General features: G+C 49.5%; 1 protein-coding gene and 2 pseudogenes across 18 annotated transcripts in view; all 3 read left to right on the top strand.

The window, feature by feature from the left end:
- RT1-CE5 (RT1 class I, locus CE5) overlaps nucleotides 1–19,940 on the top strand; it is a 76,251-nt gene extending 56,311 nt beyond the window's left edge. For 3 of the 18 annotated variants that reach the window (XR_010060672.1, XM_063279109.1, XM_039098665.2), the window contains 2 exons: nucleotides 4,863–4,910; nucleotides 19,482–19,940. Coding sequence is in view for 11 of the 18 variants with exons in the window: in XM_063279109.1 (XP_063135179.1) it covers nucleotides 4,863–4,910; nucleotides 19,482–19,486 (53 nt within the window). In the remaining 7 variants the exon portion in view is untranslated. Of the gene's footprint in view, nucleotides 1–4,862; nucleotides 4,911–5,005; nucleotides 5,323–19,348; nucleotides 19,428–19,481 lie in introns of those variants that run through there. The other 15 variants (XR_005497231.2, XM_063279110.1, XM_039098664.2 and 12 more) reach the window with 8 other exon arrangements.
- RT1-CE8-ps1 (RT1 class I, locus CE8, pseudogene 1) lies at nucleotides 1,523–4,877 on the top strand (annotated as a pseudogene).
- RT1-CE9-ps1 (RT1 class I, locus CE9, pseudogene 1) lies at nucleotides 16,298–19,487 on the top strand (annotated as a pseudogene).
- Nucleotides 19,941–21,676: the final 1,736 nt, after the last annotated feature.

The raw sequence follows: 21,676 nt of genomic DNA, 5'->3' as shown, positions 1-21,676 counted from the left end.
TGAACCTGGATCCTCTGCACCAGCAACAAGTGCTCCTGGCTGCTGAGCCCTCTCCCCAGCCACCATTGGAATGTTTGCCTCAGGAACCACACAGCTGCCTCACAGCTGCTGGCTGACGCCATAGAGAAACCAGAGGCCAAGGAAGAGACAGGGTCAGTGCAGAGCTCAGGAGGGAGGGGAGCTGGGCACGGATGGGGTGAGACCTGAGGGACAGAGACACAGAGGGGCTGAGCAGGAGGAGACGGAGACAAAGGGGGAGACCTAACTCAGCAGAGTGCCCTGTGTGAGGGCATTTCCCTCAGCCTGCACTGGACACATCTCCAGAACCCTGCTGGCCTCTTACACTTCACACTGACTGCTGTGCTGGTTTGAATGAGAACAGCCACACAGGCTCATGGGAATGGATCCTTCAAATCCAGCTGAGGCCATGTTCAGAGAGGATTGGGAGGTGTGGCCTTGATGGAGGATGTGTGCCACGGGTGTGTGCACTGAGGTTTTAAAAGATTTCACTGGGCTGGACAGATGGCTCAGTGGTTAAGAGCAACGACTACTCCTGAGTTCAAATCCCAGCAACCACATGTTGATTCACAATCCTCTGTAATGAGATCTGATGCCCATTTCCGGTGTCAGAAGACAGCTACAGTGTGCTTTATGAATTATATATAATATAATTTTATATAAATTATAATTTATATATATAATTTTTAAAAACCGAGTTTCACTATTCCCAATGTCTCAGCCTGTTGCTTGCAAATCAGGTCGGGAGGTCTCAGCTGTTACCCAGGAAACCTCTCAGGACTAAGAATGAAGATCCTTGTAAAACGCACCCACCGGGAGCCACAGATGCATCTTCTGGGAATAAACACAAGGAGTCTGGGTCTAAACCCGAGGTTGAGAAGACAGATCCTGAGGGAAGAGGCAAAGTCATCTCTTTACAGATCAGAGTCCTGCACTCAGGCTTGGCAGTGTGAGCTGCCCATGCAGGTGAACAGAGCCTGGTCTCTGTGGGGTCTGGGTGGGGCTTGCAGACCTGAGCCTCCTCTTAAAGGAGAAGCGTCTCTCCACTGCATCCCAAACTGCTTGTGTTGTGATTGTGTTCCCGGAAGTGGCTTTTCTTCTAGAAGACTCTATGGTCTGACTTCTGAAGAGAAGAAGGAAAAAGAGGGTGGAGGAGAGGACACGGGGAGCCTGGCCTGCAAGTCTCTCCTGGTGTCCAGGCAGCTTCTGGGTCAGAACTTGGAGACACCATGACAAACAGTGCTCTGCCCTGCAGCACAGGGTTCGGGCAAAATCTTAGTCTGCAGGTCCTGAGATCAGTGGTGAGACTGGGGATTCCTCATCTCCCCAGTTTCACTTCTGCTCCTAACCTGTTGATTCCTTCCCCCTGGATGACGCCTTGGAAAATCTCACCCCCATTTGTGTGCTGCAATCCCTGTGAACCAATCAGCGTCACCTAAGACAGTGGTTGTAAAGTTCACCCAGCCCTGGAGACGCAGACGCTTCTGGAATCTCGTGGCGGAGGTGGCGTGCCACACGCTGCCCGTGCTCCTGGCGGCCTCCCTGGCCCCGACCCAGACCCGCGCTGGTGAGTGCGGGATCGGGAGGGAAACGGCCTCTGCATGGCCTCAGAGAAGCCGGGTCCCCGGGTCGCACACCAGACCCTCTGTCCCTTCTCCACCCGCGTCCCGAACACCGCGCCCTGCTCCCCACCTGGCCTGCGCATCCGCCCGGGTTCCCAGGAGGAGGTTCAGGTCTCACCGCGCGCCGCCCCCAGGCTCACACTCGCTGCGGTATTTCTACACTGCCATGTCCCGGCCGGGCCTTGGGGAGCCCCGTTTCATCGCTGTCGGCTACGTGGATGACACGCCGTTCGTGCGCTACGACAGCGACGCGGAGAATCCGAGGATGGAGCCGCGGGCGCCCTGGATGGAGCGGGAGGGGCCGGAGTATTGGGAGGAGGAGACACGGAGAATCCAGGAAACGGAGCAGTGGTTCCGAGTGGACCTGAGGACCCTGCGCGGCTACTACAACCAGAGCGAGGACAGTGAGTGACCCTTCCGAGTTCCCACACCACAGGAGACGTCCCGGGTCCCTAGTAGTTGGTTCCGGAGCTGAACAGACCTGGTCCGGTTTACCTGGGTGGGTGGGCGGAGCTGACCTTGAGGTCCCGCAGGCTCTCACACCATCCAGAGAATCTTTGGCTGTGACATGGGATCAGACGGGAAATTCCGCCACGGGTATGATCAGCTCGCCTATGATGGCCTCGATCACGTCGCCCTTAAAGAAGACCTGAAAAAGTGGACGGCGGCAGACAAGGTGGCATGGATGACCAGAAGCAGGTTGGAGCAGACTGGTGAAACAGAGAGACGCAGGGCCTACCTGGAGGGCAAATGCCTGGAGTCTCTCCACAGATATCTGGAGCTTGGGAAGGAGACTCTGCCGCGCTCAGGTGCGGGGGGGTGGGGGTGGGGGGGTGGGGGAGTGGGGTGTGGGGGGGTGGGGGTGGGGGGGTGAGGGTGGGGGGGTGGGGGGGTAGGGGGTGGGGGGGGCACGAGCTTCTCCTCTTCTGCCCTTGGACTGAGGCTCAGTCCTGGGGAAGAAGAAACCCTCAGTTGGGTGATGCCCCTGTCTCAGAGGGGAGACAGGATCCCTGGGTCTCCTGATCCCTCATCACAGGGATTGCACTGCCTCTCCCAGGGCCCAGCCTTCTCCCTGGAGAGTTCTGAGTCCCTTTCAGGAGGGAAGGAGAGAATTCCTGACTTAAAAGCAGGGGCTTCCTGCTGTCAGCCATGGCCTCTCCCAGGCAGGTCCTCTGCCCACACCCACTCTCTGAGGACACTGACTCCTGTCCTGCTGAGTGTGTCAGCCCTTACACCTCAGGACCAGAAGTCTCCTTTACCTCAGAGGAGACATGGACTCCACTACACTAGGCTGGTTCCCCCAGTTTCCAGAACTTTTCCAAAGAATACATTCTCACAGATCCCTCCCTGATGTGGGGTTTGCCTCTCTTCCACACCCCATTTCTCTCTCTTCCTACAGTGGAGAATGGTCCCATGAGCCCTTGTGGGGTACCCTGGAGAAATATAAATTGAGGGATTTTGTTTTTCTTTTTTTCTTTTCTTCTCTCTTTTTCTTATTTTTTACTTTCTTTTTTCTTTCCTTTTTTTTGAAGGCATTATTTTGCTTCTAGTCAGAGTTTGTCTTCAAACACACATTAAATCAATTATTTTCCATTCCCTCTTCTGTTCTATGACCACCCATCTCATGCTATAGAACATCACATAAGGACGGCCATGTTGACCCACTGGCTCCTGTGGATTCCCTCTTAGCTTCTGAGTCCCTCAGGAAAGTGTGCAGTTCTGTGCTGAGGGGACCTGCTCTCCCTGCAGCTCTCTAGTCGATGACAGTTGAAGTGTCAGACACACACAGTTCAGTGTCATCATTGATTTAACTGTGTCTTGTGTAGATTTCAGTTTGTCTTGTTAACTGTGTGATATCTTAAATCTTCCACACAGATCCCCCAAAGACACATGTGACCCTTCATCCCAGACCTGAAGGTGATGTCACCCTGAGGTGCTGGGCCCTGGGCTTCTACCCTGCTGACATCACCCTGACCTGGCATTTGAATGGGGAGGACCTGACCCAGGACATGGAGCTTGTGGAGACCAGGCCTGCAGGGGATGGAACCTTCCAGAAGTGGGCATCTGTGGTGGTGCCTCTTGGGAAGGAGCAGAATTACACATGCCATGTGGAGCATGAGGGGCTGCCTGAGCCACTTTCCCAGAGATGGGGTAAGCAGGGTGTGGGTGCAGAGCTGGGGTCAGGGAAAGCTGGAGCTTTCTGCAGACCCTGAGCTGGTCAGGGCTGAGAGCTGGGGTCATGACCCCCACCTTCATTTCTTGAACCTGTCCTTCCCAGAGCCTTCTCTATCTACTGACTCCAACATGGAAACCAGTGTCATTTATGTCGTCATTGGAGCCATAATTGGCGCTCTGGCCATCATTGGAGCTGTGGTGGCTGTTGTGAGGAGGAGAAACGCAGGTAGGAAAGGGCAGGGTCTGTTTCCCCTCAGCTCCCTTTAGAAGAGTGCTCTGCTCGTTAATGGGAAACACTGCCACACCCCTCATTGCTACTGTCTCCAACTGGGTCCTCTGTCAGTTCTGGAAACTTTCTCCTGTCAAGGTCTTCCTTGAGCTCTCACAGCTTTTCTTCTCACAGGTAGGAAAGGAGACTACGCCCCTGCTCCAGGTTAGTGTGGGGGCAGGAGTGTCCCTGAGGGTATTGGAGTGAAGCTCGAGATGTGGGGAGCTCAGGGAATCCATAGTAGCTCCTCTAGAGAAATCCTCTGGGGGCCTGAGTTGTACCGTGATATGAATACATACATACACATATAGATATACAGAAACACACACACACACACACATACATATATGTTGGGCCCTACCTTGGTGTTTCCCTCCCCCCTCTCTGAGCCTCTTAGCTTGCTATAGCAAGAAATTGTTTACACCCTTGGCAGCTGCTCTTAGCCCCGATTTGGGGCTGGGATTTTCCATGGCACCCTTCCTCCACACCCAGCCTTCCTGCTTGTTGTTAAGAAGTTGTTTATGGCCCTGATTGGACCTGGAACTTTCACCACACAGACTTTTCCTGTTTTCCTGGTTGGGGATTTTCACCTGCCTTGTTGTTTTCCAAGGCTTTTGTCTTGGGTATATAAGGAGATCTCAGTAAAGCCTTGGTGGCACTCGCTGAAAATGGGTGCACCCATGTATGTGTTTTCTTTCAATCCCACAGACCTACACCCGATATTCACACACTGGCAGCGCAGGCACTGACACATATACATATGTTTTGTTTTACCCTAGGCAGGGACAGCTCCCAGAGCTCTGATGTGTCTCTCCCAGATTGTAAAGGTGACAGTATGGGTCTGACTGGGGAGGGACTGTGTGGACATGATTGGGATTCAGGGACTCCCAGAATCCCCTGTGAGTGGAGGCTTGTTGGGCTGTTGTCTTCACAGTGATGGTTTGTGACTCTCGTTCTCCAGCATGAAGACAGCTGCCTGGAGTGGACTGAGTGACAGACGATGTGTTCAGGTCTCTGCTGTGACATCCAGAGCCCTCAGTTCTCTTTAGACACCAGTGTCTGATGTTCCCTGTGATTCTATGGCTTCTGTGTGAAGAACTGTGGAGCCCAGCCCGCACTGCACACCAGGACCCTGTCCCTGCACTGCCTGTGTTCCCTACCAAGGCCAACCTTCCTGGTCCAGCCTGGGAGTGTGTGTGTGTGTGTGTGTGTGTGTGTGTGTGTGTGTGTGTGTGTGTGTGATATCTGTATCTTGGGAGCTCCATGGTGCCCTGAGCTGCAGCTCCTCACTTCCACACTGAGAATAAGAATCTGAGTGTGAACTTGACTGTTCACATCCTTGACCCAAGTGTAGATGGCTTTTTAATTACTGGATTGAATACTTAGAGGTTTTTTGTTCTGGGGTCTTGTTTTGTTTTGTTGATAAAAATAATTGGCAGATGGAGAAGCTTCCAGAATCTGTGTCACTAAGCTGTGTGTATCTGGTGGGAGAGGGTGGGGCTGTTGGGAGCTGAGTGTGAACAGGGCTGTGCCCAGGTGTGCTCAGTCAGTTCTTGTCTTTGATGGGCTCAGGCCTCAGCTCTGTCACCTCCAGGCTGTGCCCTCTCCATCACTGTGAAGACATGGGGAGAGTCTGTGATCACAAGGACACAGGGAAGGCCAGAGCCTTGTCCTGTCCCCAGGATTATGAGCCCCCAGGGCTGAAGATCAGAGACTCAAGTGGGGTCCTCTAAAGTGCAGGGTGCACAAGATGAGTCACTACATCTCCTCCCACCCACTGATTTAGCTGCTAATGATGGGGTCGGGAAGCTGCCCTGGGCTCTCCCTGTAGCCATGCTGCTGTGGTGATTTCTGCTTCTCCTCTCTGGTGTCTTTCCCAGGGTTCTCAGGGTCTGGTGTGATCTCTCTGCTCATCTCTCAGGAGCACCTCCACAGCTGACATAAGACCTAACAGAGAGGCTTCTCCCCTGTAACTTGGGTACCGATTCCTGAACCTGGACTGTCTTACATCTGGTGTTCTGGGGTTAACTCCCTGAAGTCTCTTAATCTCCACCCCCAGCTCTGTGCACCTGGGTCTTGCAGCTGATGCACCTGTGGTTGCTCTGCCTTTGGAAGGCTCTGTATGGCAGGAGAGCAAAGTCCCCCTCAGAGGGCTGTGACCATTTAAATCATCTCATATTCATAGCACTAAAGACACGGGAGGCAGAAGCTGAGGGAAAAACCTGACAGCTCAGCAAGGAAACTTTTTTTTCTTTTTCTTTTCTTTTTTCTTTTTTCTTTTTTTTTTAAAGATTTATTTATTTCATTTACATGGGTGCACTGTTGCTGTCTTCAGATACACCAGAAGAGGGCATCAGGTCCCATTACAGATGGTTGTGAGCCACCATGTGGTTGCTGGGACTTGAACTCAGGACCTCTGGAAGAGCAGTCAGTGTTCTAACCGCTGAGCCATCTCTCCAGCCCAAAACTTTATTTTCTTAACTACATACGAGATATCTATTTAACAAGCCTGATGCTACAACTAAAATCCAGCTCTTCAGAAATCTCTGTCTGTCTGTCATTCTTCTGAGCTGCTCTACCCTTCTCTTGAGCTCCTCCAAGTGCAAGAGACCAAGAACACGGGGGTCGTCTTATTCTAAGGACCACAGTAACTAATACAGACAGTGACACCCAAGCTCTCGGTGCAAATATGGGGTCTTCCAGATGTGGTGCCAGGGAAATGTTAGAGATCCCCCAAATCCAGACAGGAGCTGATCTCGATCCGAGGTGATGACAGTAGGGCCTTTTCCTTTGAACCAGCTCAGGCCAGCACACTGTGTCCTGTAGGACAGTTTTGGTGAAGAGGAGCCCCAAATATCTACTGGGGCTCACTGTATCCCCAATAAGTAAGCAGTAAGTGTGGGGGGAGTGTGCAATCATCTAATTGGGAAGTTAGTACGGCCTTTGACATCATTGGCTGGTGCTGGGAATCGTATCATAAACTTAACTTCTGCTTCCCTCTGCATTGGTGGTGGTAGGACAGGGGATGGGCTTGTAACCAGGGGTGCAGGTTTGTCGGGGGTGTAACCTGGAGACACAGGTCCTGATGGGGGTTGCCTAGGGACTGGAGCTGGGCTCGAGTTTTGTTGAGAGGTCACTTGGAAACTAATGCTAGGCACCAGCCTGTTAGTTTGCCTGAGTTCAAGTTCTCTAAAATGGAGTCTGGATTGAGGCTTTGGCCTCTCCCAGCCATAGCGGGCTGACACTGCCACAGGTGGGACCTGGGCCAGAAGGCTTGGTTCTCCAGAGTCACCCAAGGCAAAGCTGGTACCTATCTGGCCAGTTAATACTTTTTCTAATGTCATGGTGGACATCTCTTGTATGAGTCAAGCCCAGGAAGGAAGGAACTTTCCAAAGGAAACCTTCGAACCCAATGATTTCCAAGGGGACCGTCGAGAGGGCTCAGAGTGTAAAGGTGCTTGCCACCAAGCTCTGCTCCCTGAGTTTGATCCACAGAAGTCACATGGTGAACAGAGAGACCTGAGTCCCCTAAGTTATCCTCTGAGCCTCGCGTGGGCGTCATGACATGCACAGCCCTACACATAACAATTAAATCAGTGCAATAAGAAGGAACCATGATGGTTTCATGTAGGTTGATGTCCTGATGCAGCTGAAGGCAGACAGAAGATCAATGAGGCCTGTCATTGGGCGAGAAGAAAGGGAGGTGGGAACAGAGGTTTTAGAAGGAGAGGGGGGAGCAGAAAGGGAGAAGCAACATGGAGGCAGATGTAAATGATCCTCACCACGCATCTCTGTAGACACAGGTTGTTATGAATATTTCTTTAGGGATGGATTTCTATAGGCAGATTTATCTTGTCTACGTGGGCGGTTTGTACCCTTATCAATTGGATGTGAGTTAATTGTGTGGATGCATTGCACACTGAGTGTTTAACACATAAACCTGGGTGTTGGGTTACAGTCTGTTGAGTCATGATCTCAGTGGGTTGTTGGGAGAGTGAGCAGAGTCCCTGACAGGAAGCTGTGCTAGGCTATGGAATGCTTGGGGCTAGCGTGGCGTGGGGCCGCCCTAGCACGGACCGAGGAATGGGATGTGTGTGTCAGGCATAGTAACAGCCCGCCAAGGGGACAGTGTGTGAAAGCGGCTGACACAGAAACAGCTAGAGCACCGGAATCTGCATGGAGTGGGAACTCGCCAGAACCGGTTGTCAGCTTTATTAATTATACTACAACTGTTTCCTGTTGAAGGACACAGAAACACACGTGTATAAGTTGTGTCCAATTTGCCTCCACACTTTCCAGTGGGGAATTTTCCTGTGTCCAAAACCCACGTTGTGATGAGAAGGTGACAGAAGGATTAAAGGGCAACCTGTGCAAGGACAAACACGGGCATTTTCAACTATTTTATGTGTTATGTGTTTACACTATTGCTGTGTGTGTGTGCGTGGTGTGCGAATCAGGGCAATACCCAGTGGTGGTGTGTGTTGGGGGTGGAGGGAGTCAGAAGACAGCCTTGGGAAGCCAGTTCTCTCTTTCCATGTGAGTTCGGGGGACTGAACTCAGGTGGTCGGACTTGGTGGCAAGCACTGTTACATGAATCTGCATGGAGTGGGAACTTGCTGGCACCGCTCGTGAGCTTTACTAATTATACCACAACTGTTTCCTGTTGAAGGACACAGAAACACACGTGTGAACTTCTTGTGAACTTAGACTGTTTCCTGTCAGAACCAAACATCCAAAAGCCTCCTGCTCTTCCTCTGCCCCCACAAGTTACAGTGCTCCCCATAGTGAATCAGGAATTGGACTTTCTGAGAGACGGGGTCTTCTGCAATCCAGGGCTGCAGTGAGAGGGAAGCTCCACACACCCTGTGAGCCCTCTGTGTTCCAGTGAGAGCTGCACTGGGTCCACAGCACACTGCAGGGATTCTGTGTGACATCCCGTGTCTCGTCCCTCAGAGGAAGGGGCTGGGAGTCATTTCTCTGACTGAGTGTCAGAGGGTCACCACATTTCTGCTACACACTTATGGTAGCTGTCCACTCGGACTGACAGTAAATGCTTGTCGGCAAGATGAGCACAGGGGTTGACTCTCAGGGGTTGCAACAATAGTTGTGGGCACCCTTCATGTAGCCCTGTCCCTAATTTCTTATTTTGACATGAATTTAATTACACATATAAATTAATTATTTTCCGTTCCTCCTTCCATTCTATGTCCACCCATCTCATGCTATAGAACATCACATAAGGACGGCCATGTTGATCCAGTGGCTCTTAGCTTCCCTCTCAGCTTCCAAGTCCCTCAAGAAAATGTGCAGTTCTGTGCTGAGGAAAATGTACAGTCCCTGCTGCTCTTAGACAGAGGCATTGGTGAGCACTCCTTCAAGAAAGGCTGCATCCCCACACTCCTAGGACCACTAAGAGCTCTGCCTGGGAAAATGCAGACAGGGATGACTTCCACATGAGGAATTCTTTTTTTCTTTTTTTTTTAGAGCTGGGGACCAAACCCAGGGCCTTGCCCTTGCTAGGCAAGCACTCTACCACTGAGCTAAATCCCCAACCCCCACATGAGGAATTCTTGGGAAGAGGACTGACAGCTGGGCTCATTCAGCAAATTCCACAGCAGCTTTGCATGCACAGGGTTTACAGGACAAAGACCTTTTGGACAAATGTTTGCTTGCTCCAACATGAACCCATGCATCGAAGGAACAGGATACCTTAGGGTCTCATATTCTGTTTCCAGGGCACCCCTGTGTCCACTCCTGTCTTAGAGAAGGCTGGAAAATGCTCAGGCTCTGTCACAGGAGTCCTGACACCTGCTGCCATCACTGCCTTCCCAGGATGAGGTCACTGAAGAAACAGTGCTTCCTTCTGTGTACCATGGGATGGGGCATCAGACATGGGGTCCCCTCCACACCTTCCACTTCAGTCTGCACTGATGGTGGAGATGTTGAGGCTTAAATCTTGAACATTCTGTGGTGCTTTACATAAGAATGGCCCCTATGGGCTGAGATATTTGAAGACAGTCACCAGGGAATGGGGCACTTTGAAAGGATTAGGAGAATTAGAAGGTGTGACCTTGATGCAGGAAGTGTGTCACTGGGAGCAGGCTTTGAGGTTTCAGAAGCCCCTGCCAAGCCCAGTGTTGCTCTGTCTGCTGCCTGCAGATGAGGATGAGCTCTTAGCTACTGCTCCAGCCCCTTGCCTGCCTGTCTGCCTGCTGCCATGCTCCGCACCATGGTGAGAATGGACTAAGCCACTGAAACCATAAGCAAGCTCCAATTAAAGGCTTTCTCTTTAAGAACAGCCTTGGTCATGGTGGCCCTGCACAGCACTAGAACGGTGTCTAAGACACGTCTTATCATTTCCCAGTCTCTGTCATCTATGCCCCCATCCATCCAGCAGTCACCTCACCCAGAAGCCAGATGGACACTAATGCTCATCATGACCAGACCCAAGGCACCATAGCTGTCCCTCTGCTCATGTCATTCCTGAGACTGCTAAACATAACCAAGTCCCGCAGTGTAGAGAGCTTGGCAGAGACAGCTTCATTACTGAGAAGAGTTTTACTGTGTAAGACTTAAAATCTTTCATTTTTTAATATGGACAAAAAGGGGGATATAGGAATAACATAGAAATAATAGGAAATGGGTAAATTATTCAATCTATTCTTACATACAACTTTGTGTATTGATACAAAATTATTGTATTTTTTACAAAATTATATTAGCTTTGTGTATTGAAACAAAATTGATGTTTATTTGATCACCTTAGTATAGATCTTTGTGTATGGATTCAAATTAAGGTTACAGTTGGTTACATTGGTATAGATCCTTGGAAATTGATACAAAAGTAACGTTACATTTTGGTAACAACAGAATAACTTATAACTATGTATCAACCACATGACATTAAGATACCTATGAATTTCTTAACAAGGCAATGGGAAGGACTAGTCCTTTTGAAAGTGCCTATTACAAACTAAGAAAATTTGTAAAATGCTAGTTAATAGTTAATCAAACTTTTGTTTGTTTGGTTTCGTTAGGTACTAGTCTTCAAAAACCTCAGACATCTACTGAATATAACATTTAAAGATGTCTTATTAATTTAAGACTAGTTTTTTACAATGAGATGTGTCCGCTCCTGGCAGCACTGCCATACTACTTCAAGGAAGACGCCGAGCACTGAAGAACCTCCTTACAGAGTTTGCTTCACATGTGGCTGCCACTGGGCAAGAAACTGCCCTTCCTTCAACTGCTGACAGAATACTGTCCAGCCTGGACCAAGAAAGCACAGGAAGGCAAATGCTGAACTCTGTCAAGACTAGGTAGAGAAGAAGTCCCTCATGACTCACAGAACAATCTGTCAGATGCTCTGGGCCAGTGGCCTGAAGACATGGATGCTCCAAACTTCCAGAAACCCTGGGTGACTGTCCAGGGAGCCAGCAGTCTCTGTCCTTCCTATGCTTTCAGAAGCTGCTTGTTCTGCACTTCCTGTCTCTTTTGAGAACATTTATTCTCTCAGGTCTCTGATGGGGTTGAAGACTAGATAGTTAAACTCTCACAGTTAAACCTAACTTGTTTAGGATTTTAAAAATGTTTTAAGTTTTTTTTTATTTGTTTTAGATTTATTTTATTTATATGAGCACACTGTTGCTATCTTCAGACACACCAGAAGAGGGCATCAAATCCCCATTACAGATGGTTGTGAGCCACCATGTGATTGCTGGGAATTGAACTCAAAAACCTCTAGAAGAACAATCAGTTCTCTTAACCGCTGAGCCATCTCCCCAGCACTATTTAAGTTTTAAAAAGAGGTAGGTTGATCAGTGTAAGTTTTGATACAAAGCGATTTGTGTACAGACCTTTGGACTCACCAAGGTTGGATAGATAGTGGAACACTTTCTCCAAGGTTGCCAAATTCAAATAAGTGGACTGGACATTGTGAGTGTGATTGTTACCAGACAGTATATAGTGTATTGATGCTGGAAAAAGAGCAACTGTTCAGACAAAAAGGGGGGAATGTTGCAAGATACCTGATCACATTGTGTAGCCCACGATCCTGAACTTGGAACAGGAAAATCCTGTCTCTGCTTGTGGAGTTGCACAGCCCTGAGAGACGCCTTTAAGCCAAGAGCGTTCTGTTCAGCGTGGACAGGTTGCTGTGGTGCGGCTCAGACTTACACACACCTTTTCTCCAACAGCTTTCTGTAAACGGTGTTAAATATAATCAGCCATAGGTCAAGAGGCAGAGCATGCGATCAGAAGGCAGGGGTGGACATAGGAAAAACAGGAAGGAGAAAGGAGGGAGACTGAGGTGGAGGGAACTGAAGGTGTGGAGAAGGAGCTTTCACCTTCCGAGGCCTTGGTAGAGTAGGGAGGTCTTTCTTGGCCTCGTTGAGCCAGCAGGTTTTCACCCCAAAATCTGGCCCCTTCATCTTCATTGGTAAAATGAAAACAATGAGCTTTTGTTTTTAAAAGCAACCTACCACGAAAACAGATGTTTTAAGATAGAAACCATGTGTCTCTCCTCCATCTTGGCTGATGACCTCATCAAAATATACGCTTGCATATGACTGGCAGCCATCTTTACTATGGTTAAAGTGTATATGCCCTGTGAGTTCAGTATCATCTTCAGATGACCACTTGCCACAATAACGGTAAAACTTCTTTGTTCTTGTGAGCTTATGTATATCATTGTATCACTTTGTAGACTAAAGAAGTACCAATAAGCTCAAGGGTTTCTGATTGGCATACATTTTTGTATGAAGATAACAATTTAAGGTTACATTTGTTACAACGTACTATATTTTTGACTCAACTCTGGTTTATAATATAGTGTATGTAATTATAAAAATTTAAGAATTTGAATGGCTATTTGGCTTATCAAAAGTTGGTTTAAGATGTGTGTCTAAACTCCTCTGCCTTTGTTAACTGCTGAGCACCAAGCTGCTATAAAGTGTAGATAAGCACAACACACGCTGGATGAATAAGGTAGGCATTTCACTCTAAAATTTTATGTTATATGAGCATTACATGTATTCATGGCTTTGTGATTGTGACAGACTCCTGGAACCATAGTTACAGACCATTGTGCCTTTGATGTGGTTGTTGGGATTTGAACTCAAGACCTGGGGAATAGCAGCCAGTGCTCTTCACTTGTGAGCCATTTCTCAACCAGTTATATTTGATAACAAATAAGGTATACTGATTGATATGTTATACATTTCTAAGGTCTATTCAGCATCACCGTGACATTTGTGTAGCTTTGTGTCCTTGTTCACTTTGTTGGGCTTTAGCTATTGGAAAAACTGAGTCATAGAAATACTGTGGTAACCTATAATGGTATGCTATAAAAGCAAGACACCAGTCTCTTATGGACCAAAGGTTATGGCATTTATGGTTTATTTGGATGATAAAGGAGCTTCACCTCAAATTACAAAGGCTTAAACTTTTTTTTTTTTTTGGTTCTTTTTTTTTCCGGAGCTGGGGAAGGAACCCAGGGCCTTGCACTTCCCAGGCAAGCGCTCTACCACTGAGCTAAATCCCCAACCCACAAAGGCTTAAACTTAACAGAGACAAAGTTGCAAAATCTGAATCTTAGGAAAGTTACCCACACTTAACAATGCAAGTCAAAAACAGGAACACAGTTTATTATGCTCCTGTGTATGTTTCCAAAGTTAAGCACAAAACAAGTTACTAGAAACTAGGGAAGTTTGTTCAGGTCAGATATCCTTACTATTACAGCCCTGAAAACTCTTCAGAGATCTGCTGAATATGGCATTTAAGACGTTGGAAAACTGATGCTGCCCTAGGTCCTCTGCCTGCACTGAAATCAAGACTCCCACAGTGGAACCTTCAGTGATATTCCAGGTAAGGGAGAAATCCGTCACTTTTAAGAGACTTGGAGCTGCTTGGTCTGTACTTCCTACTTACTCAGGTGAAATTCATGCTTCACAGAGCTCTGATGGTGTTGACTAGGGAGAGTTTTGTCAGTTGAACCGCAAGCAACAACACGGGCTTCAGGTGCTCCTCAGTTCTCTCCCTGTGTAAACATCATAGGCCACTTTCCTAGAGTTGCTACTGTGTCCAGACACTGATCGCATTGTTGCGAGATTCTAAGAAGAGATAAATCCACGCAACAGATTTCAATGTAACTTTTTACTATCCCTTTTCGTAAAGGAAGATGTTTTACAATGATTGCTGTCTGTAACCAACCACCTGCATCTTGTGGTGAGTAATTGGATAGAAAAAACTTCGAAGTTTAAGTAGGTTCTAAGGATATGAAAGCTTAAGTTGCAAGACTCTTAAAACTGTGCTTTGAGATCTGTGGATGGGACTTATAAAGGTATGAAAAAGTGCTTTAACTGCAATTTATAAAGGTCTAAGGAGGTGTTTTAAGGTGTGCAAATGCAATTCGTAAAGGTATAGGAAAGTTATTTAAGGTGTATGTAAAAATGAAAACGTTTCCGATTTCTTCTTTCTCTATGCTATTGTGATATTTAGACCTAGAAAGTTCAGTGTTTAAAATTCATCAATGTAGTTCAGATGAGTTATTGGTCTAAGTATGATAAATTGTGATTGCTATTACAGTCACAAGCTCAAGATTATGAATTTCCTATGGTATGCTATACTTCTAAGTACAGACTAAAAGTGCTTCTCACTGAGCTAAAAAATGCCTGTCCAATCTGTATACACCCAGTGTTCTAGAGAAAGGAAAGAGTTCTCACGCTTTTTACACCAAGTCATTTTGGGGTCCCCATGCTTTTACTACAACTCAAAGGCATGATATTGCTGCCTTTTCTACAATGTGTGTTCAGGACAGATTACAGAGTGGTATGTTAGCATGTCTAAAATTTATCTCATTTTGTAAACTTAAGAAAATCTTCTAAGCTTTGAAGAGTCTACCTTAATCCACCTTTCACGGGTCTAATGGATTCCAGATAAGTACTGTCTATCAACATCCTGTTTCATCTCCTGCCTATTCAGTTTATTCCCAAGGGTGGGGTTTCCTCCTCCTCTCTGAGATCTTGGGATGCCCCATCCCCAACTAATGAGCCTAAAAGTTTCAAAGTTTCACCTAAGGAACAAATTTCTTCTAATCTCCTTAACTTTACCTTCTGATCCTTATCTATACAGATGTGCTTCAGGGAAATGCTAGCTCCAGGTGTTTCCTCAAAGTCAGGGTGCCACACAGCTTCAAAGCACCTGCCCCATGATGGTTCAACTTAAAGATGAGTCTGCATTCCTCAGCTGCAGATGGCCCTGCAGAGCCTGGACAGTGAGGGGACAGTCTGCTGTTTTTGAACCTCCCCAGCTTCCCAGCTTTCTTGGGTCTTCAAAGATGTTGCTGCACCCCAGAGAGCAGGAGGCAGTCTAAAGAGTATGATGACCCTGTGTGGCCTCATGGATCACCCCTTCCTATTTTCTCACTGTACAATGTAAATAAGAGGAAGGGATGTCTGTAACCAACAACCACCCACCTTCCAGAACCAGCCTGCTCTCAGACCCTCAGTGCTAGACACCACACCATCACCAGCCACCAAATGTGACACATTTCCACTGTGGCCACAAGTAGTGCACCTTTATCCTGCGCAGGTCTCGCAGATGGCTCTTTTTCTCCTCCACCCACTACCCACCCCCAATAAATCTCTCACATGAAGCCTGTTCTGTGGTGTGACCTTTGCAACATCCCTTAGCCCTCTGATCCCTGCGAGAACTCTAAGAAGCCTCCCAGGGAACGATCAATATGAAGGGGCTCAGCCCACTGGAGGTAATCTTGGCTGGTGGTCGTGGAGTGTACAAGAAAACAGGTTGAACATGCCATGAGGAACAAGTTAGTTAGCAATGGTTCTCATGGTCTCTGCTTCAGCTCCTACCTCTAGAGTCCTGCCTCAAGATCCTGCCCTGAATCTCTTCAATGATGGACTGTGATGTGGAAGTGTAAACTGAAATAAATCCTTTCTTCCTCAAGTTTCTTTTGGTCATGCATGGGGTCTTATCATAGCAATGGAAACCATCACTAAGACAGAGGTGCACAAGGACCCTACTCTGCTCCCTGAGTTCTCCTGCAGCACAGCCCTGCCCTTCTCTTGCCCTGGAGCCACAACTCTCTTTACAGCTCCTAGGCATCTGATTCGCTTTGACCTCCCACTGGGTAGCGCGATCTTGGGCTGGTTATAAAGTCCAAGCAGCCTGACTCAGACCTGTCCGGGATCTCCAATGGGGGCCATGGCGCCGCCCTTGCTGCTCCTGCTGCTGGCGGCTGCCCTGGCCCCAACTCAGACCCAAGCCGGTGAGTGCCGGGTCCGGAGGGAAATGGCCTCGGGGTAGGGGCGGGGGCGGCACCCGGGAAGACCGGTCCCCGCGTCGAACACCAGACCCTCCGCCCCTTCTCCACCCGCGACCCGAGCCCCGCGCCCTGCTCCCGGCCGGGCCCGCGCACCCGCCCGGGGTCCCGGGAGGAGGTCCGGGTCTCACCGCGAGCCGCCCCCAGGCTCACACTCGCTGCGGTATTTCACCACCGCGGTGTCCCGGCCCGGCCTCCGGGAGCCCCGGTACATGGAAGTGGGGTACGTGGACGACACGGAGTTCGTGCGCTACGACAGCGACGCGGAGAATCCGAGGATGGAGCCGCGGGTCCGGTGGATGGAGCTGGAGGGCCCGGAGTATTGGCAGCGGGAGACGCAGAGAGCCAAGGGCAACCAGCAGTGGTTCCGAGTGGACCTGAGGACCCTGCTCCGCTACTATAACCAGAGCGAGGGCGGTGAGTGACCCCGGGTCGGAGGTCACGATCCCTCCGCGTCCCCACACAGCAGGAAACGTCCCGGGTCCCAAGTCCGAGTTTCAGGAGCTGAACCCACCCGAGCCGGTTTCCCTTTCAGTTTGGAGGAGTCCCCGGGTGGGCGGGGCGGGGCGGGGGCGGGGCTGGTGGGCGGGGATGACCGCCCTGTCCTGCTGGATCACACACCTTCCAGGTGATGTCTGGCTGTGACGTGGGGTCGGAAGGGAGCCTATTCCGCGGGTATGAGCAGTTCGCCTACGATGGCCAAGATTACATCGCCCTGAACGAAGACCTGAAAACCTGGACGGCGGCGGACACAGCGGCACGGATCACCCGGAGCAAGTGGGATCAGGCTGGTGATGCAGATTATTACAAGGCCTACCTGGAGGGCACGTGCGTGGAGTGGCTCCGCAGATACCTGGAGCACGGGAAGGAGGCGCTGCTGGGCTCAGGTGCGGGGACGCGGGCTTCTCCTCTGCCCTCGGGCTGGGGCTCAGTCCTGGGGAAGAAGAAACCCTCAGCTGGGTGATGCCCCTGTCTCAGAGGGGAGAGAAGTGTCCCTGGGTCTCCTGATCCCTCATCACGGTGACTGCACTGCCTCTCCCAGGGCCCAGCCTTCTCCCTGGAGAGTTCTGAGTCCCTCTCAGGAGGGAAGGAGAGAATTTCCCCACTTAACAGCAGGGACTCCCTGCTGTCAGCCATGGCCTCTCCCAGGCCAGGTCCTCTGCCCACACCCACTCTCTGAGGACACTGACTCCTGTCCTGCTGAGTGTGTCAGCCCTTACACCTCAGGACCAGAGGTCTCCTTTACCTCATGGGAGACATGAACTCCACTACACTAGGCTGGTTCCCCCAGTTTCTAGAACTTTCCATAGAATACATTCTCACAGATCCCTCCCTGATGTGGGGTTTGCCTCTCTTCCACACCCCATTTCTCTCTCTTCCTACAGTGGAGAATGGTCCCATGAGCCCTTATGGGGTACCCTGGAGGAATATATCCCCCCCCCCCGGAAGAATATAAACTGTGGGATTTCTCTTTGTTTTTTTCTCTCTTTTTCTTATTTCTTACTTTCTTCTTTCTTTATTTTTTTTGAAGGCATTATTTTGCTTCTAGTCAGTTTTTCTCTGCAAACACACATTAAATCAAATATTTTCCATTCCCTCTTTTGTTCTGTGACCACCCATCTCATGCTATAGAACATCACATAAGGACGGCCATGTTGACCCACTGGCTCATGTGGATTCCCTCTTAGCTTCTGAGTCCCTCAGGAAAGTGTGCAGTTCTGTGCTGAGGGGACCAGCTCTCCCTGCAGGTCACTAGTCGATGACAGTTGAAGTGTCAGACTGACACAGTTCAGTGTCATCATTGATTTAACTGTGTCCTGTGTAGATTTCAGTTTGTCTTGTTAACTGTGTGATTTCTTAAATCTTCCACACAGATCCCCCAAAGGCACATGTGACCCTTCACCCCAGACCTGAAGGTGATGTCACCCTGAGGTGCTGGGCCCTGGGCTTCTACCCTGCTGACATCACCCTGACCTGGCAGTTGAATGGGGAGGACCTGACCGAGGACATGGAGCTTGTGGAGACCAGGCCTGCAGGGGATGGAACCTTCCAGAAGTGGGCATCTGTGGTGGTGCCTCTTGGGAAGGAGCAGAATTACACATGAGTGGAGCATGAGGGGCTGCCTGAGCCGCTTACCCAGAGATGGGGTAAGGAGGGAGATTTCTGCAGACCCTGGTGCTTCCCAGAGCCTTCTCCGTCCACCAACTCCAGCATGGTAATCATTGCTGTTCTGGTTGTCCTTGGAGCTGTGGCCAAAGTTGTAGTCGTGGCCTTCATTGGAGCTGTTGTGAGGAGTTGGAGGAGAAACACAGGTAGGAAAGGTCAGGGTCGGTTTCCCCTCAGCTTCCTTTAGAAGAGAGCTCTGCTCATCAATGGGAAACACTGCCACACCCCTCATTGCTAATGTCTCCAGCTGAGTCCTCTGACAGTTCTGGAAACTTCCTCCTGTCAAAATCTTCCTTGAACTCACAGCTTTTTTTCTCACAGGTGGGAAAGGAGATTATGCCCCTGCTCCAGGTTAGTGTTTGGGGCAGGATTGTTCCTGAGGTAATTTTTTTTTTTTTTGGTTCTTTTTTTCGGAGCTGAGGACCGAACCCAGGGCCTTGCACTTCCTAGGCAAGCGCTCTACCGCTGAGCTAAATCCCCAACCCCTTTCCTGAGGTTATTGAAGTGAAGCAGGAGATGTGGGGAGCTCAGGGAATCCATAGTAGCTCCTCCAGAGAAATCTTCTGGGGGCCTGAGTTGTACTGTGATATGAATCCATACATACACATACACATATACAGAAACACATACACACACACACACACACTCACACACACACACACACACACACACACACACACACACACACACACACATTTTGTTTTACCCTAGACAGGGACACCTCCCAGACCTCAGATGTGTCTCTTCCAGATTGTAAAGGTGACTCTGGGGTCTGACTGGGGAGGGGCAATGTGGACATGATTGGGTTTCAGGGACTCCCAGAATCCCCTGTGAGTGGATGGTTGTTGGGCTGTTGTTTTTACAGTGATGGTTTATGGCTCTCGTTCTCTAGCATGAAGACGGCTGCCTGGAGTGGACTGAGTGACAGACGATGTGTTCAGGTCTCTCCTGTGACATCCAGAGTCCTCAGTTCTCTTTAGACACCAGTGTCTGATGTTCCCTGTGATTCTATGGCTTCAGTGTGAAGAACTGTGGAGCCCAGCCTGCCCTGCACACCAGGACCCTGTCCCTGCACTGCCTGCGTTCCCTTCCACAGCCAAGGTTGGCTTGTCCAGCCTGTGGTGTGGGGGGTGGGGACATCTGCATCCTGTCACTCTCTGCTACACTGAGCTTCAGCCCGTCACACTGAGAGTAAGAATCTGAGTGTGAACTTGATTGTTCACATCCTTGACCCAAGTGTTGATGGCTTTTTAATGACTGGATGGAATACTTAGAGGTTTTTTGTTGTGGGGTTTTGCTTTGTTTTGTTTTGCTTTCGAATAAAATAAATGGCAGATGGAGAAGCTTCCAGAATCTGTGTCACTAAGCTGTGTGTATCTGGAGGGACAGGCTGTGTGTGGGAGCTGAGTGTGGACAGGGCTGTGCCCAGGTGTGCTCAGTCAGTTCTTGTCTGTGATGGGCTCAGGCCTCAGCTCTGTCACCTCCAGCTGTGCCCTCTCCATCACTGTGAAGACATGGGGAGAGTCTGTGATCACAAGGACACAGGGAAGGCCAGAGCCTTGTCCTGTCCCCAGGATTATGAGCCCCCAGGGCTGAAGATCAGAGACTCAAGTGGGGTCCTCTAAAGTGCAGGGTGCACAAGATAAGTCACTATATTTCCTCCCACCCACTTGATTTAGCTGCTAATGATGGCGTCGGGAAGCTGCCCTGGGCTCTCCCTGTAGCCATGCTGCTGTGGTGATTTCTGCTTCTCCTCTCCAGTGTCAGGGAACTGAGGTGTAGGATGTCCCTTTTTGTTGAACTTTCAGAAGCACATCCACAGCTGAGATAATTGGATTAGACTTTTCAAAACCTATTTTCAGTAATGGAATTCTTAAATATGTAACCTCCCTTCTCATCCAAACCCCACCAAAGGACATGGAAAAGAAGTGTTATGAGGATACTGGAGAGGTGGGCCTGTTTAGAAGTGGTTCTCTGGGGCAAATTAATCTGCAACTCAGTTCACAAGAATCAGCAATGGCTGGTCAGTTCAGAAGAAGCTGGGAGGCTGAGCTGTTTGGTGTGTAGTAGTTCCTGGGGGCAACTCCAATCTCTAATTGACAGTACAGCAGCTGTCCAGGTCAGTAGTGTCAAGATGGCAGACATGAATCATCAGCGGTGGCACAAGGCAGCAGAAACTGCCAGGCCTCCACCAAATCGGCATGAGTCAGCAGGACTGACCAGGACCAGCAGGGAAGCCAGGAGAAGTTCTTTGCTGTGACTCGCTCAACAAAGCACAGCTCTGGGAAGGTGAAGACTGGAGACCAAGGAAGCACTGCAAAGCCAGCTGTGCAAGCCGCCCCCACTGTCCACTGTGTCCTCTTCATTCTCCCTCCAAACAGCACGTGTCCTCCAACAAGTCTTGCCTCAGTGAAATTCCACTTGAGTCTGTATCAGTGCACATATCCCGAAACTTCCACTCTGCCCAACAGCCCACTGCAGGGGCAACGGGAAGCCACCAGCACATCATTGGTGCATTTCTCTCTATGAAATCAGGAGAAACGGTGACCAATAAACAATGGTAAGACTCAGCCATAGCATGCAGCCTCGTCTGTTGTCTCTTGGGTTTTAATTACATTCCTTCCAAACATCAGGTGTCCCGTCGCATGTCGGGTCACGTGTCCTGTCACGTGTCCTGTCACGTTTCTGTCTTATCATAACATCCTTTCCCCTGTGTCTCCTTCAACAAAGCATCATTTGTCTCCACTGACTTTCCAAAGAAACCAGAAGTTTCCACTTAGCGAACTGAGATGCTTCTCTCTCCTGTAACCTGGGTACCGCCCCCTGAATCTCTTATACTCCTGGACTCTCTTACCTTTTCCATCTTGTGTTCTGGAGTTAACTCCCTGAAGTCTCTTAATCTCCACCCCCAGCTCTGTGCACCTGGGTCTTGCAGCTGATGCACCTGTGGTTGCTCTGCCTTTGGATGGCTCTGTATGGCAGGAGAGCAAAGTCCCCCTCAGAGGCCTGTGACCATTTAAATCATCTCATATTCATAGCACTAAAGACATGGGAGGCAGAAGCTGAGGTAGAAACCTGACTGCTCAG

Source organism: Rattus norvegicus, chromosome 20 (assembly GCF_036323735.1).
Source record: "Rattus norvegicus strain BN/NHsdMcwi chromosome 20, GRCr8, whole genome shotgun sequence".
NCBI lineage: Eukaryota > Metazoa > Chordata > Mammalia > Rodentia > Muridae > Rattus > Rattus norvegicus.
The sequence above is the reverse complement of the archived record's forward strand: the minus strand, read 5'-3'. Positions and strand labels throughout refer to the sequence as shown.